Source organism: Aegilops tauschii, chromosome 7 (genome assembly GCF_002575655.3).
Source record: "Aegilops tauschii subsp. strangulata cultivar AL8/78 chromosome 7, Aet v6.0, whole genome shotgun sequence".
Taxonomy (NCBI): Eukaryota; Viridiplantae; Streptophyta; class Magnoliopsida; order Poales; family Poaceae; genus Aegilops; species Aegilops tauschii.
In genome coordinates, this window is record NC_053041.3 from 354,265,788 (window position 1) to 354,284,016 (window position 18,229).

General features: G+C 44.2%; 1 protein-coding gene across 1 annotated transcript in view; it reads left to right on the forward strand.

Annotated features, from left to right (window-relative positions):
* LOC123494924 (uncharacterized) overlaps window positions 1-17,856 on the forward strand; it is a 42,463-nt gene extending 24,607 nt beyond the window's left edge. Inside the window, exon 2 of the mRNA XM_073504128.1 lies at window positions 17,346-17,856. Coding sequence (XP_073360229.1) covers window positions 17,346-17,856 — 511 coding nt within the window. The remainder of the gene's footprint in view (window positions 1-17,345) is intronic.
* The last annotated feature ends 373 nt before the right edge of the window (window positions 17,857-18,229 follow it).

Below are 18,229 nucleotides of genomic sequence, written 5' to 3' on the forward strand. Positions count from 1 at the left end.
CTCACATCTGTCATGAATTTCACTCAAACCCAATCCACGTCTACGGGCATAGCATGGCAATATAATAGCAACGTAGAAGTAACTCCCAAGGGTTTGATAAATAACACAGGTAATGGGTACTACCTTAACTACTTCCCAATTCCCACAATTTAATTAGATCCTAATCACGCAATGTTTGAGAAAATAGATCTAATGCAATAAAAACTTGGTATGGAAGGTATGATCAAAGTGTTACTTGCCTGCAATGTTGATGAAGATGATTCGCACTCAATACTCTGGATAGATCTACTCATCACACTCCGGTCAATCTATCGTGAGCAAGCAATAGCAACCATACATAAGCAATCACTCAAAAGATCAGAAAGAACGAGGGAAACAATTCGGAAAAAACTTCAAAACCAAGCAAATAACTCTTGCAACATAAAACAATTTCTAACAGCACCAAAATTATGTGAATTTGGCCTTACCAGAAAGTTTAGGTCAAGAGCTTCGCTTTGCAAAAAGAATCAACTCAAACGGAGTTACGGAACTTAAGTTACGAACAAAAGAAGTTTGAATTCAAATCTGATATAATTCAAATTTTAAAATTTCAAAAACATGTTTGAGTTGGATTACTGGTTAGAGGAGGTCATAACGAAGAAGTGGGCGTTGGTTTCGTTGGATTTGGATAAACGAGTAAAAAGTAACGAACGTTTGAAGAACAGGGACTAATCTGTAAAGAAATCATCAGAGATAGGTCCCTGATTGAAAATAACAAAAAAAGAAAAAGCTAAATAGTGAACGTTCGTTTATAGGATCTAAACAGTGGACGTCCGCTGTGTAGTAAAACCTAAAAAAACAGATCTAGGCTAGGTTTTTTTCTAAACCGAACTTGAAAAAAAAACTGGATTGGACCGGCGGGTTGTACCGGTTCAGCAACGGTCCGGCGCCGGCGGGGAAACTCCGGCGAGGCGGGGCAGTGGCGATGGCGAGCTCCGGCGCGGCGGCTCGGCTGCTTCAGGTCGAAGCACGGGGAGGCGCGGCGCGGCGAGGTGAGGAGGATGGCGGCGTCGGCGGCGGTCCTCGGCGACGGGACGAAGCGAGGCGGCGGCGGCGGAACTCGTCGGGACGGGGCTCCGGCGAGGGCGGCGGTTGCGGCGGGGAGGAGGAGAGAGAGGTCGGGGCCCGAGGCGACGCTATTTTAGGGGGGGAGGGGCGATGCGGTGGCGTGCGGGAGGGGCAGAGGAGAGGCGGCGGAGGGAGTCCCGCACGGGTACGGGCGGCGGCGGCGATGTCGTGGTGGAGGCGGACTCCGCCGGAGTCGGGGACGGGCGCGGGCGCGCTGGGCCGCGGCCTAGCTGGAGCTGGGCCAGCCCAGTTCGGCGGAGGGAGAGAGAGGAGAGAGAGAGCAGTGCTGGGCTTCGGCCGGGCACTGTTCGAAGAAAAAAAATTAACAGAGAGAAAAAGAAAAGAAATAGAATATAAAATAAAATATTATATAGGCATATAATATATCAAAATTTTCAGAAAAAGATTTCCTACAACGTGAACATTTTTCTAAAGGCAAATAAAATCCTCACAAATTTTAATAAATCAAACAGTGCTACTGCCTTAATAAAATCCAATAAAAATCATTTTAAAAATACCAAAATGATTTCAAATTTATTTTTCTCCAATTTTCTAATGTAGGGAATCATGTTACCCTATTTTCTGTATATTTTTATTTTGGAGAAAAATAATTTGAATAAAACTCAAATAAGTCCAATATTGGAAAATAATTTCAATGGGACTTTGAATTTAATCCTTTGAAACTCCCAACTCCTATTTCATATGTTTTGAAGAAGACATTTTATCTTCTCTCGTGAAAATCATTGAGTTGCATAAAGTTTCTGAAATGGGAAATATTTTCAAATGAAATTCAAATATTTTCAACACCCCTTGTCATTTAAATAAATGGAAGAAGTCATGTCATCTTCTCTCGAGGGTTTTGTGATGAAAAAAATTTGAATTCATGGAGATCATAAAAAGAGAAATGAAAGTTTGGGAAAGTCCTTTTATTCCCTCTCATTTAACTTTCAAAAGATTTCGAATTCCACTCACTTTCAGTAAATCAATCAAACAATCAATCCAATCTATCTGTTTATTATAACATTCCAAAATTTAGAATTTTGGGATGTTACAACTACGGACTCTTGAATAGATCGATCAGAAAGGATAGCTTTGAGGTGGTTTCGTACCCTACAATAATCTCTTCGTTTGTTCTCCGCTATTAGTGACTTTGGAGTGACTCTTTGTTGCATGTTGAGGGATAGTTATATGATCCAATTATGTTATTATTGTTGAGAGAACTTGCACTAGTGAAAGTATGAACCCTAGGCCTTGTTTCCTAGCTTTGCAATACCGTTTACGCTCACTTTTATCGCTTGCTACCTTGCTGTTTTTATAATTTTAGATTACAAAAACCGATATCTACCATCCATATTACACTTGTATCACCATCTCTTGGCCGAACTAGTGCACCTATACAATTTACCATTGTATTGGGTGTGTTGGGGACACAAGAGACTCTTTGTTATTTGGTTGTAGGGTTTCTTGAGAGAGACCATCTTCATCCTATGCCTCCCACAGATTAATAAACCTTAGGTCATCCACTTGAGGGAAATTTGCTACTGTCCTACAAACCTCTACACTTGGAGGCCCAACAGCGTCTACAAGAAGAATGTTGCGTAGTAGACATCAGTTGCCTATAGATTTTATGGTTAGTCCCACTTTTAACATTGCAGATTTGAAGCCTTATTTGGGTGAGGAAGATGAGCTTCCATCGAGGACGACTTCATTTCAAGAAGGGGAGGATGATGAGGACATTAATACAATTGTTACACCCACAGCCCCTACTGCTACATATACTGGACCAATTACTAGAGCTCGCGCACGCCAATTAAATTATCAAGTACTTTCGTTTCTTGGTAATGATTCTAATGTTCATGAGAATATGATGCTGCCTAAATTGGATACATATGTTTTGCTTGCAAATGAAGGGCCTTGCACGGATAAGAGCGATGAACACTGGAGCAAGACCAAGCATGGAGATGATGGCATGCGCAAGGGGAACAAGAAGGGAGTTACAAGTGATGATTTCAGAACTTTGAAGCCACCATAAGGAGTGCATGAAGCCTTGGACGAAATATACAAGATGGCACTTAATAAATTTCGTCCAGAGGTTATTCTAGGTGTTGCGTCACCTTATTATTGGGCCAGGCCCATGTAATTTAGAAATACTTAAGTATAGGATGTTTTTAGAGTCTATATGTGTGGGGACAAGAGTTAGGGTTGGTTTCGGACCCCTCCTCCAAGGGCCACGAAATTCCCCCCTCTTCCTCCATATATACAGCCCTTAGGGCGTCGTTTAGACTTTGGGGTTTTGTTTAGATTAAAAGTTCGCCATAGCACCAACTTCGCGTACTTCATTTGTGTTCAGCGACCAGACAAAGGCGTCACAAAACCCCGCCTTCATTAATAAAGATTTCCTCTTACATTCGCAATATCCAGATTGCAATCTCAGTTTCTTGCTTGTTCTTCGTTTGCTCACAGGAAACAGACCCTCGTGGCCAGGTTGATCGTGCTCCGGCGTGGTCAATAACCTCTCGGAGTTGGTTTAGCGATTGCTAAAGCGCGACATCCTCGTAAGTTCGTAGTCAGATCGTCAAAGTCTACTCCACCATAAATGATAGCCACGATCGCATCGAAAGACGGGACACCTTTGCCTCTATCACCACCACCAACAGGCACGCTCCACGGCTGGTCCGAAACAATTGGTACCGTCCAACTAACAACAGTCCTGGGAGAGTTTTGCTTGCAATTATTTTGATTTGACTTAGGCATGGGACTGGGCATCCCGGTTACCGGCCATTTTCTTGTGAATGATGAGCGGAGTCCACTCATCGTGAGAATAACCCACCTAACATGGAAGATATGGACAGCCCTAGTTGGTACATGAGCCATTAGAGCATACAAAACAGATTATCATTTTAAGGTTTGGAGTTTGGCACTTGCAAATTTACTTGGAATGGCAGGTAAATACCGCATATAGGAAGGTATGGTGGACTCATATGGAACAACTTTGGGGTTTATGGAAGTGGATGCACAAGCAGTATTCCCGCTTAGTACAAGTGAAGGCTAGAAAAAGACTGGGAAGTGACCAACTAGAGAGCGACAACGGTCATAAATATGCATTGAGATTAACCAACATTGAATGCAAGCATGAGTAGGATATAAATCACCATGAACATAAACATCGTGGAGGTTATGTTGATTTTGTTTCAACTACATGTGTGAACATCTGCCAAGTCAAGCCACTCGAATCATTCAAAGGAGGATACCATCCTATCATACTACATCACAACCATTTTAATTTCCATGTTGGCACGGAAGGTAAACCATTATAAACTCCTAGCTAATTAAGCATGGCATGAGTAACTATAATCTCTAATTGTCATTGCAAACATGTTTCATTCATAATAGGCTGAATTAGGAATGATGAACTAATCATATTTACAAAAACAAGATAGGTCGAGTTCATACCAGCCTTTTCTCATCTCAATCATTTCACCATATATCGTCATTATTGCCTTTCACTTGCACGACCGAACGGTGTGGATAATAATAATAGTGCACGTGCATTGGACTAAGCTGGAATCTGCAAATGTTATTCAAAGGGGAAGACAAGGTAATATGGGCTCTTTGTTAGATCAACAGTAATGCATAAGAGAGCCACTCAACATTTTCATCGTGGTCTTCTCCTCTTGACCCCCAAAGAAAAGAAAAGATTTCAAAGAAACACACTAAAATATTGTTGGAGTTTTTGTTTTTCTGAAGAAAGTAAAACAAGAACGAGAAAAACTATTTACACGAGAAAGCTCCCAACTAGCAAAAGAAGAACGAGAAATCTTTTTGGGTTTTCTTTTAATACTACAACTAAGCATGCATAGAAAGTAAACTAACTGCAACTAATTTTTTTGACTTTTCTTAAGGTTTTTCAAACACACGAGAAGAAAGCGGGAAAAAGAAATAAACTAACATGGATAATACAATGAAAAAGTATGAACACCGACAACTGGAATGAGTGTGTGAACATGAATGTAATGTCGATGAGAAATACATACTCCCCCAAGCTTAGGCTTTTGGCCTAAGTTGGTCTAGGGCCACCATTGGCCCGGATGATATCCGAAATCATAATCTGGATCGTATTGTGTTGTGGCAGCTACCGCTGGGCGAGCTGCCTCCTGGAGGCGAGCGGCTTCCGCTGTTCTCTCATACTCGTTTGCCTCCTCTCTAGTTATAAAATATCTCCCATTTGCTTGAAAGTTAAAGAAGGCAGGAGTAGGAAGGGTAATATGGACGGCACGCCGTCTGTCAAAGATTAATCGGTACTGGAGGAACTGCTCATTCCTTTCAAGAAACTCGTAGAGTACCATTGCATTATAATCAAGAAAAGCAAGTGGTAACTCTATGTCATTCCCTCTAATGGGTACACCAAGATAATTAGCTAAACAAGTTGCATAAATCCCATCAAATAAATCTCCCTCTTTAGCATTAAGATGTAACCTCCTCGCAATAATGTCCCCCAAGTTATATTGCTTATCACCTAACACTGCACACTTGAGGATACTACGATCTGGAACGCAAAGGTGGCAATGTTCATGCTTACCGTTAATGCATCTACCTATAAAGAGAGCAAAATAATGTATGGCAGGAAAGTGAATGCTCCCTATGGTGGCTTGTGTGATGTTTCTAGTTTCTCCCACAGTGATGCTAGCAAGGAAATCATTGTATTCGGATTTGTGAGGCTCACCAAGAATACCCCATTGTGGAATTTTGCATGCATCACAAAAATCTTCTAGGTCCATGGTATAATATTTATCATAGAGATCGAATAGGACAGTATGAGTATTACGTTTAGATGAAAACTCAAACCTCCGCACAAAGGAATCGGTGAGATAATAATATTGTCGGCACTTGTTTGATAAGAAGTCCTCAAGGTCGGCATTTTGTACGTACGCATAGAATTCATCCTTGAAACTTGCACGAACCATAAATTCATTCGGTGGCCATTCACAAGGCTTCACTTGAGCTTCCCTTGGTGGTTTAAGGTCCGGTTCGCGTATCGCGAGCCTCGGTGCTTGCTTCCTTGAAGAACCACCTTGGTACATTCTCCTAGACATTTTTCTTCCTCTGAAAATTTCTGAAATTTTTAGTGACTCAAAATAAAACTGAACAAAACTCAACAAAATTGATAGCAACTACTCCTACAGGTGCCTAGAGGGTATATCATGCATCAAAACTACTTTGGACCATATAAATTGACATGCAAGCTCAAGAACAAGGTCACCACACCAGCAAAAATTTGCAATAAATAAAGCACTAGAATAAAAACTAATTGGACCATTGGAGGAGTCACATACCAAAGAATTATCCCCCAAAGCAGTTTTGTGAATGTAGCTTTGAGCAAGGAGATCAAAAATGGCAGCAAAATGAGCAAGAACACGAGTTTGAGCTATGGAGTGGTTTTTTCTGGAGGAAGGAGTAGATGGGTGCTGGAATAAGTGGAGGGGGCCATGTGGGGCCCACATGGACGGGGGCGCGCCCAGGGGGTAGGGCGCGCCCTCCACCCTTGTGGCTAGCTGGTGAGGCCCCCTGGTGTGTGTTCAATGCCAGAAATTCTCAAATATTCTATAAAAAATCATACTAAATTTTCAGGGCATTTGGAGAACTTTTATTTTAGGACATTTTTTATTGCACGGATAATTCAGAAAACAAACAGAAAATACTATTTTTGCTATATTTAATCTAAATAACAGAAAGTAAAAAATGGGTACAAAGAGTTGTGCCTTGTAAATTCATCCATCTCATGCCCATCAAAAGGAATCCATTAACAAGGTTGATCAAGTCATATTAACAAACTTCTTCCGAATGACATGAAACCGAAGAATTTTTGAATAACACTAGGTTACCTCAACGGGGATATGCATGTCCCCAACAACAAGAATATCATACTTCCTTTTTACAGTAGGAAGAGGGAATTCAAAACCTCCAATAGTAATAGTTAAAAGTTTCCAATAGAGTTGATACTATGAACTAGAGGTTGTTTCTTCGGAAAGTGCACCGTATGCTCATTACCATTAACATGAAAAGTGACATTTCCTTTGTTGCAATCAATAACAGCCCCTACAATATTCAAAAAAGGTCTACCAAGGATGATCGACATACTGTCGTCCTTGGGAATATTAAGAATAACAAAGTTCGTTAAGATAGGAACGTTTGGAACCACAACAGGCACATCCTCACAAATACCGATGGGTATAGCAGTTGATTTATCAGCCATTTGCAAAGAGATTTCAGTAGGTGTCAACTTATTCAATTCAAGTCTTCGATATATAGAGAAAGGCATAACACTAACACCGGATCCAAGATCACATAAAGCAGTTTTAACATAGTTTCTTTTGATGGAGCATGGTATAGTTGGTACCCATGGATCTCCAAGTTTCTTCGGTATTCCACCCTTAAAAGTATAATTAGCATGCATGGTGGAAATTTCAGCTTCCGGTGTCTTTCTTTTATTAGTAACAATATTTTCATATACTTAGCATAAGGAGGCATTTTAAGCATATTAGTCAAACACATACGCGAAAATATAGGCCTAATCATTTCGGCAAAGCGCTCAAAATCCTCACCATCCTTTTTCTTGGATGGCTTAGGAGGAAAGGGTTCCGAACCCATGGTTCTCTTTCTTTACCATGTTTCCTAGCAACGAAGTCTCTTATCATAAGGTTGATTCTTTCATTGTGGGTTATCAAGATCAACAGCAGGTTCTATCTCTACATCATTATCATTACTAGGTTGAGCATCAACATGAACATCATTATTAACATTATCTCTAGGTTCATGTTCATCACCAGATTGTGTCTCGGCATCAGAAATAGAAATATCGTTGGGATTCTCAGGTGTGTCTATAGCAGGTTCACTAGCATGCAAAGTCCTATCAGTTATCCTTTTGTTTTTATTAGAAGGACCAGGTGCATCAGTATTAGTTCTCTGAGAATCTTTCTCAACTCTCTTAGGATGGCCCTCAGGATACAAAGGTTCCTGGGTCATTTTACCACCTCTAGTCATAACCCTAACAACATTATCAGTATTCTTATTATTCAACTCATTAAGCAATTCATCATGTGCCTTAAGTACTTGTTCTACTTGAGTTGTAACCATGGAAGCATGTTTACTAATAAGCTTAAGATCATCAACAGTTCTATTCATATAATCACCCAAGTGGTCAAGCATGTAAGCATTACGTTTCAATTGTCTACCAACATAAGCATTGAAGTTTTCTTGTTTAACAATAAAATTATCAAACTCATCCAAGCATTGAGTAGAAGACTTATTATGAGGAATGGTACCTTCATCAAATCTATGGAGAGAGTTTACCTCTATTACCTGTGTCGGGTTATCAAGACCATGTATTTCCTCAATAGGCGGTAGATTCTTGGCATCTTCATCTTTAATACGTTTTTCTTTCATAGATTTATTTGCCTCTTGCAAATCTTCAGGACTGAGAAATAGAATACCCCTTTTCTTCGGAGTTGGCTTAGGAGTTGGTTCAGGAAGTGTCCAATCATTATCATTACTCAATTTATTATTCAATAGCGATTCAGCTTGCTCAATAGTTTGTTCCCTGAAAACACAACCAGCACAACTATCCAGGTGGTCTCTAGAAGCATTGGATAGTCCATTGAAAATATCAAGTATTTCATTTTTCTTGAGAGGATGATCAGGCAAATCATTAAGTAATTGGAGAAGCCTCCCCCAAACTTGTGGGAGACTCTCTTCTTCAATTTGCACAAAGTTAAATATTTCCTTGTAACGCTCGGATAATTAAGCTACAGTGAAACTCTGCTAATGATGCCACGTCACCTCCATTACTGTTGCTAATCTCTCATTAGTTCGAAACCGGTTCAAAAATCAAATTCAAAGTCACGGCAAACAATAAAAGTTTTCAAACTTTAAAACTAAAACGTTCGGAGTGTGCAAAATAATTCCTAGGTATTTTAGGTGAAGGAAATACAATTTTACAGAATGCCTAAATATTTTAAATTGAAATGAAACAGAAAAGAAAATAAATAAAAGGAAAAGGACTAAACGAAATAAAAAACATGTAGAAGAGAAAAGACCCCCCCGGGCCAACCGACCCAACTTGCCGGCCCAGTCGACCACTTCAGCCGGCCCACCCCCACTCCCTCTCCATAACTCCCCCCGAAACCCTAACCCACTCCCACGTCGCCCCACACCCCACTCCCCCACTCCCTCGACTGGATCTGGATCAGGAGGAGCCCGCGCTCGCGCTCTAGGCCGGACTCGCACCCTCCCCTGTCTTTGCCTTCACCGGCACCTGCGTGGCCACGGCCACGCCCGCGCCGCCCCGCTCCCTGCTGGCGCTGCTGCCTGAACCTGCTGCGAGCTGCTCTGCGCCGCCTCGCCTCACCCTCGCTACGGCCACCGCCACCATGCGCGCACACCACCCGCGTTCGAGGTGCGCCACACGCGCCCGCTCGCATCGCCCCCTGCCACTGCTGCTTTAGCTGCCGCCGTCGCCTGCGGCTTGTCGCACCCGCCTCCGCCCAACCTTGCCACTTGCTGCTCCCGACGAGCCAACCCGCACCCTCCTCCGCCTGGCCGCGCCGGCTCCACCCGACCGCGCCGCCCTCGCCTGGCGTCCGTCCCGCCCCGCCTCGCCTCTGCCCCACTGCCTGAGGCCGCCGCCACCTCTTCCCCTACGCTCGCCCACGCCGCCCCTGCCGTTGCCTCACCGGCGCCACCGGCCCCCTGCCGGGTCCGCCCGCACTGGGCGTGCGCCCGCTCGGGCGCGTCCTACGCCCACGCCCGCTAGCGGCGCCCGATAGGCCCCTAGGGCCAATGACGTGTGGGGCCCGGCCCCAGAACATTTTAATAAAAAACAAAATTGAAAAGTTAGATAAAAATGATAAAAATAATAAAAATAAAAATAAATTTAATTAATTCTGTTTAATTAACTTAATTAATTCTGTTTAATTAACCTAATTAACTATTGTTAATTAGCTAAACAGTCAATGACATGCGGGACTCACACGTCAGTTTGACCCAGTTAATGCCCTGTTGACTGCTGACGTCATGATGACGTCGGCATACACTATTCTGGATAATGTTAAATTAAAATAATTAAATAAATTCTAAAAATGATTAAATCTTTTAAAATTAATATAAAATAAACCATAGCTCGGATGAAAAAACTTTGTACATGAAAGTTGCTCAGAACGACGAGACGAATCCGAATACACAACCCGTTCGTCCGCCACACATCCCTAGCATAGCAAACTCGCAACTTTCCCCCTCCGGTTCATCTGTCCGAAAACGCGAAACACCGGGAATACTTTCCCGGATGTTTCCCCCCTTCGCCGGTATCACCTACTACCGCATTAGGGCACACCTAACACCGCTCATTGTCATGTCATGCATCGTCAATGCATATGTTTGCATTATATTTATTGTTTCTTCCCCCTCTTCTCTCGCTAGACACCGAGACCGACGCCGCTGCTACCCAGTACGACTACGGTGTTGACGACCCCTCCTTCTTGCCAGAGCAACCAGGCAAGCCCCCCCTCCCCCTTGATCACCAGATATCGCCTATTCTTCTCTCTACTGCTTGCATTAGAGTAGTGTAGCATGTTACTGCTTTCCCTTAATCCTATCCTGATGCAGAGCCTGTCCTTGCTACAACTATTGTTACCTTTACCTGCAATCCTACATGCTTAGTATAGGATGCTAGTATTCCATCTGTGGCCCTACATTCTTGTTTGTCTGCCATGCTATACTATCGGGCTGTGATCACTCGGGAGGTGATCATGGGTATATACTTATATACATAATATATGATACATGTGGTGACTAAAGTCGGGTCGGCTCGTAGAGTACCCGCGAGTGATTCACGGATTGGGGGCTGAAAGGACCTTCGTCCTGACGGCCCTCTGGGTGGATCTTCGTGGCAGAGCGACAGGGCAGGTTGAGACCACCTAGGTGAGAGGTGGGCCTGGCCCTGGTCGGCGTCCGCGGTTACTTCATAATAACATGCTTAACGAGATCTTGGTATTTGATCCGAGTCGGGTCGTTGACCTTATACGCACTAACCGCCACGTGGACAAGATATGGGCAATCGGCATCGTGGTATCAGCCGAAGCTTTCGTGGCGTCAGCGACTGAGCGGCTCGCGCTGGATTGGACTGGAATGCCTGCTCTTGTATTAGGGAGGCTAGGTCTGCTTCCGGCCGCGTTCGCAACGTGCAGGTGTGCAATGGGCGATGGGCCCAGACCCCTGCGCCATAGGATTTAGACCGACGTGCTGACCTCTCTATTGTGCCTAGGTAGGGCTGCGACTTGTTGATCTCCCGAGGTCGGACATGACCCAGGAAAGTGTGCCCAGCCAGAGGGATCGAGCGTGTCAGGTAATGTAGTGCACCCCTGCAGGGAAGTTGATCTATTTGAATAGCCGTGTCCACGGTAACAGGCGACCCAGAGTTGTACCTTCACCTTATGACAACTAGAACCAGATACTTAATAAAACACACCCTTCCAAGTGCCAGATATAACCTGGTGATCGCTCTCACATAGGGCGACGAGGGGAGGATCACCGGGTAGGATTTATGCTATGCAATGATACTTGGTTAACTTACCATCTACTCTCTTCTACATGCTGCAAGATGGAGGCTGCCAGAAGCGTAGTCTTCGACAGGACTAGCTATCCCACTCTTATTCTGGCATTCTGCAGTTCAGTCCACCGATATTGCCCCTTTACACACATACCCATGCATATGTAGTGTAGATCCTTGCTTGCGAGTACTTTGGATGAGTACTCATGGTTGCATTGCTCCCCCTTTTCCCCTTTTCCTTTCTACCTGGTTGTCGCAACCAGATGCTGGAGCCCAGGAGCCAGACGCCACCGTCGACGACGACCCCTACTACACCGAGGGTGCCTACTACTACATGCGGGCCGCCGCCAACGACCAGGAGTAGTTTAGGAGGATCCCAGGCAGGAGGCATGCGCCTCTTTTGATCTGTGTCCCAGTTTGTGCTTGCCTTCTTAAGGCAAACTTGTTTAACTTATGTCTGTACTCAGATATTGTTGCTTCCGCTGACTCGTCTATGATCAAGCACTTGTATTCGAGCCCTCGAGGCCCCTGGCTTGTATTATGATGCTTGTATGACTTATTTTATTTTTAGAGTTGTGTTGTGATATCTTCCCGTGAGTCCCTCATCTTGATCGTACACGTTTGCGTGTATGATTAGTGTAGGATTGAATCGGGGGCATCACAAGTTGGTATCAGAGCCGATTGCCTGTAGGAATCCCCCTTCCCAACTCCTTGGCCGAAGTTGAGTCTAGTCATTGCAAAACATTTACTAACATGGCTGTGTGGCTCACGGGCCCACATCGCGATTGGGTGGTATTAGGATCTTTTATTCCTTTTCTATACTCTGGGATTCTGATCTCTCTTCTATTCGGGTTAAATGATTTTCTAAAATCTAACTTTAGGTTCTAGAAAATGCTTTCTCCCGGAGAGCCCCTTTAGTCCAGATGATCGCCAGCTGCACATGAAGATTTCAAAGTTACTCTCCGATACTCTTTCGAGACTGCCTGTTGCTTTTCCGATTCCCTACCACCGAAATATCCCTATGAATAAATACGTACACTTGCAGTTCTTACTTTTATTCCCAGTTGATCTTGTTATTACAAGATTCCCTGGAATTCTCTCTATTGTTCCGAGAATACTTTGTGCCTACTGCCTTGTAGTTCATTACCCACATGAACACCCCTACGGATAATTCCTCACACATACCGAGTATTCGCCCATCCCCAGTTTATTTATGTGTTTCACTAAGGTCTTCGAAATAATATTCGATCTTCCAAAAATCCTTAAGCAGCTTATTGCTCTTGAAATTCTTGCTTGCTTGCATTATGGTTAATACCATAAGTATAGTAATCTTAATGGCAGCCTTTGTCACTATCATTTTGAGTCCATTGATTCAAAATGTGCGAATGCACGCAATCATCAGTTGATCCTTTTAAATTATTTGTCCGGCTCAAACGTCATTTAGAACATGAGCTGGTTCTCGACCAATCAAATTGTTGATGATTTTACCCCTAAGCTTACTCAACTTATCCATCCTTAATCAGAGCGTTTGCTTCTGATCCTTTGATTTGCAAATCATAATTCCTTTACATGTGAGCTTTGAATTAGTCAGTTGCTACTATAATCCAATGCCTTCGCATTGATTCTTCCTCTGGTTGTGTGCCGATACCCACATCAGCTCCGCTATGGACCTTCGGATCCTTTGTTGGATTTTATCCGACAACGTTCTTCATATTCAATCACGTTGGAAGTTCTTTCCCTGATACATAATGCCATTGGTAAATCCTATTCTCTGAATTGGCCAACGATGCTCTGCTTTCGAGCTTGTGGTATTTACTATTGAAGCTTCTGGTATATGTTTCCACGATACCTTGATGGGTTGAACCTATGCCTTCCTTAATAGGTGTGAACTCGAAAGTTTTCACGATTCATACTCTTCTGGTATTTTTCCAGATAAAGTTTCAACACTAGAACTTCATCGAACGCGAGAAGTAAATGAAAGGTTGTGCATTGGAGAAGTGGGGGTCGACCTTGAACTTTCTGTTCATGCCCATGGACCCGATGTGGAACTTATCATGGAAGCTTCTTGCAAAATATTTAATCATTTGGGTAATTCTTTCGATGTCATTAAATTGGATCCCTTGCAGCTATGGTTTCGGCCATATTGATCTTCTTTGATCCCATTTCTCGGCCAAGTTTAAGCATTTGTCTTCTGCTGATCAATACCCCAGTCCAACCTTTACTTTGATCAACCGTCATGTATTACCCCCATGGTATCTCGAGGATATATCTTATGAATTTTTGATGAAGTAGTACCTTCCCTATCATAGTGACTCCACGGGTTCTGGGTTGTCGTCAACCGAGAACATCCATAAGTGAATCGATTCCGCGCTCTGATACGATAACTCTAAGTAATTTTCATTGCTTATGAGTTTCATAATCCTTGAAGTCATTCCTAGCCTGATTGGCTATATCCTTATCGTGCTAAATTGTAACTGTGCTACCTTGTTCTTTTTCCAGGAGCACAATTTTCGATGATGAGCAAATCATGCGTCGATCTTCCTCGTCATATCAATTCTCCTCGAACAGCGAACTTGATTTCAAGTTTGTGTCGTACCCATGGTTCCGATAACTTTTCGCTTCATCATTCCTTTGACTTGATGTCATCGCCAACCGATTACATCTCCATGAAACCTCTCGACAAAATTTGTCATGATCATCATCAACATTCTGAGTTCCGCCAGGATATCAATCGAATTCATGATGAGAAATACCATCCTTGCCCCTCGATGATTTGTGTTATCATCGGCAACATTCTTGCCTTTCCCCAACACAAACTTGTTCATGTTTTGTGTTGTACCTTGATTTCCTTGCTATCTATGCTCTACCTTGTAGCATTACTGTCTTCTATATCAAGAATGTTGTGAGAGTTTCACCACCTCTTAGGAAATTCTTGACGTAGTAATACTTCTCGCCATCTCCGTTCATATCTTGGTCCCGTGTTGTTTCTAACCGGATTACCAACCATTGAACTATGACGTGTGAATTCAAAACTTCTAGTAACCCTATTGCGTTGAAGTTAATGGTCGACATTTCATTCTTAGACCATTGGTTATCAAAACACCATTCTAACATCGGTCATGCTACATAAGCCCATATTTCGGGTGCACCTTTGAACTGATGTTTAATTGGGTATGTTTTCCTCGAGTATATCTCATTATATCATTTGATCTAACAAATGTTATCTCCTTGTTCACATAATTGTGGAAATCCTTCTTTTCGAAATCTCGTTGAATTGTCGCTGAGTCCATCAGCCACCTCCTCATCCTCTCCTTGGTTTATTGATGAACTCTTGTTTCGGAACTCGCTTCCATAGTTCATTTCCCGATAATCTTATAATGTATTTTCGTCAATTTGTCGCACCTTTTCTTCTCAGGCATCCTGAGTCTGAGGTATCCTGACACCAATCAAATCTGAATCTCGGTCAGATATGATGGTTGGAACATACTTTCAAGAGTTATAACATTGGTCCTCTTATGACACGGTAAGGTGATGTCATGCCTAGCACACCCGGCCGGAGGACCTAGTGTTATAGTTTCCTTTTTAACAAGGTTAACAATTCTTCCATGCGGAAATTGAATGACTTGTTTAATAAGTTTTTCTGATGGATCCTTTGTGTATCCAAGGTCTAACCTTTGCTTGAAGACCTTGTCAATGCTATCTCAAAGCATGTCTGTGTTACTCTGATCTTCAATAAGAACATTTGAAGCAAAATGCTATCTTTTCTTTATCAATTATCCAAAACACCGTTGTATGGGTATGGTCATCAAATTCCTCTCCCCATACCTAAAGGGTTTTCTACAGTTATATCCTGTCATGGATATCATGCTCTGCTTGTCCTTGGAAAGGATATACCCCTGAATAATGTGTTTAAACCCTTTTCCTTTCCATTGTTCTATTTAATCTGATGATCACCTTTTCCTTTCCATTGTTTTGTTTAACCTTTCTAGTGATCTATATGATCTAAGCAGTAATATTTTTCTGCTTATGTAAACACCTAGGTGTACAATCGTATCGGTAAGATCCTGTTACTATTGTTGATGACATTCCGGTAACCACCGATGGACGAGAAATTTGCCTATTGGTCCACCTCGTTCAACGAGCAGGAGAATGGTTCTCTTCGTCCCTCGCCCTTGGTACCGATGTTGTTGCCGACATAACTGACAGGCTATCCTCCGGCATGCCTTGCTTACATGATCGTGTAAATCGTCACCGCCTTCCTACTTTTAATCCACATAGTGGGCCCATAACCCATAGTTCCACAGGATCGAAATCTGACTCTCCTGTACACCCCCTGTTCTCAAGGTTGTTCCTCGCATGTGGCCTCGTCTGAAATTCACGCGCCACTTTCTGAGAGATCAACAATTTTGTTATCAGACACAGTACTTATTCTAGTTGCCCTAAAACCCTTTCACCTTCTGAATAGGCATCGAACGATTGCGTGGCCGCTTGAAACTCCTTATTGTACCTTATTACTTTCCTCTCGAAATTTTCTAAGTTTCAATTCGAGAGTTACTTTCCGCCATCTTCATTGACGTTATCTACCAGATAGCAACCTTGTAGAGGTTCGTTCTTCTGAAGTTACCCCTTATCCTTTTCGTACGTGCGATGAAGATCCCGAGGGAAGGATGACGACTTTGTCATTTTGACCTGAAGCAGAAGTATGAAGGTATCAATATATTGGATTGACCTCTTCGAGAAGAGCAACCAACACCGAGAAGACCCGTTAGAATTTCGTAACCAATCCCTTCCCCATTACTCCCTTCCTAAATCTTGGGATGAGATTTCTTGTAATGGAGGAGAATTATAACGCCCGGATAATTAAGCTACAGTGAAACTCTGCTAATGATGCCACATCACCTCCGTTACTGTTGCTAATCTCTTGTTAGTTCGAAACCGGTTCAAAAATCAAATTCAAAGTCACGGCAAACAATAAAAGTTTTCAAACTTTAAAACTAAAATATTCGGAGTGTGCCAAATAATGCCTAGGTATTTTAGGTGATGGAAACACAATTTTACAAAATGCCTAAATATTATAAATTGAAACGAAATAGAAAAGAAAATAAATAAAAGGAAAAGGACTAAACGAAATAAAAAAACATGTAGAAGAGAAAAGACCCCCCGGGCCATCGGACCCAACTTGCCGGCCCAGTCGACCACTTCAGCCGGCCCACCCCCACTCCCTCTCCATAACTCCCCCCCCCCCCCCCCCGAAACCCTAACCCACTCCCCCGTCGCCCCACTCCCCCACTCCCTGGACTGGATCTGGATCGAGAGGAGCCCGATCCCATCGCCCCTCCCCCCCCCCCCCCCCGTTGCCCGCCGCCGCGGCCACCTCACCGCCCGGAGCGTCCTCGCCGGACTGCTTCCTCTCCGTCCCCGTCGTCTCCATCCTCCTCCCCGAGCACCGCTGCCCGAACCCCTACCGCCCGCGGTGAGGCCCCCGGCCTCCTCCCTCTCCCTCGCCCCACTCTCACCCCGACACTGTCGCGTCCACGTCCGCGTCCGCATCGCCGCGCCCGCGTGCCGGAGCTCGCGCTCCATGCCGCACTCGCCCCCTCCCCTGTCTTTGCCTTCACCGGCACCTGCGCGGCCACAGCCACTCCCGCGCCGCCCCGCTCCCTGCTGGCGCTACCGCCTGCGCCTGCTGCGAGCTGCTCTGCGCCGCCTCGCCTCACCCTCGCTACGGCCATCGCCACCACACGCGCACGCCACCCGCGTTCGCGGTGCACCACACGCGCCCGCTCGCATCGCCCCCTGCCACTGGTGCTTTAGCTGCCATCGTCGCCTGCGGCTCGTCGCACCCGCCTCCGCCCAACCTTGCCGCTTGCTGCTCCGAGCGAGCCACCCCGCGCCCTCCTCCGCCTGGCCGCGCCAGCTCCGCCCGACCGCGCCGCCCACGCCTGTCGTCCGTCCCGCCCCGCCTCGCCTCTGCCCCACCGCCTGAGGCCGCCGCCACCTCTTCTCCTGCGCTCGCCCGCGCCGCCCCTGCCGTTGCCTCGCCGGCGCCACCGCCCCCCCTGCGCCGGCCCCCTGCCGGGTCCGCCCGCACTGGGCGTGCGCCCGCTCGGGCGCGTCCTACGCCCACGCCCGCTAGCGGCGCCCGATAGGCCCCTAGGGCCAATGACACGTGGGGCCCGGCCCCAAAACTTTTTTAATTTTTTTTTTGAAAAGTTAGATAAAAAATGATAAAAATAAAAATAAATTTAATTAATTAACTTGATTAATTCTTTTAATTAACCTAATTAACTATTGTTAATTAGCTAAATAGTCAATGACATGCGAGACTCACACGTCAGTTTGACCCGGTCAATGCCCTGTTGACTGCTGACGTCATGCTGACATCATGATGACGTCAGCACACACTATTCTGGATAATGTTGAATTAAAATAATTAAATAAATTCTAAAAATGATTAAATCTTTTAAAATTAATATAAAATAAACCGTAGCTCGGATAAAAAACTTTGTACATGAAAGTTGC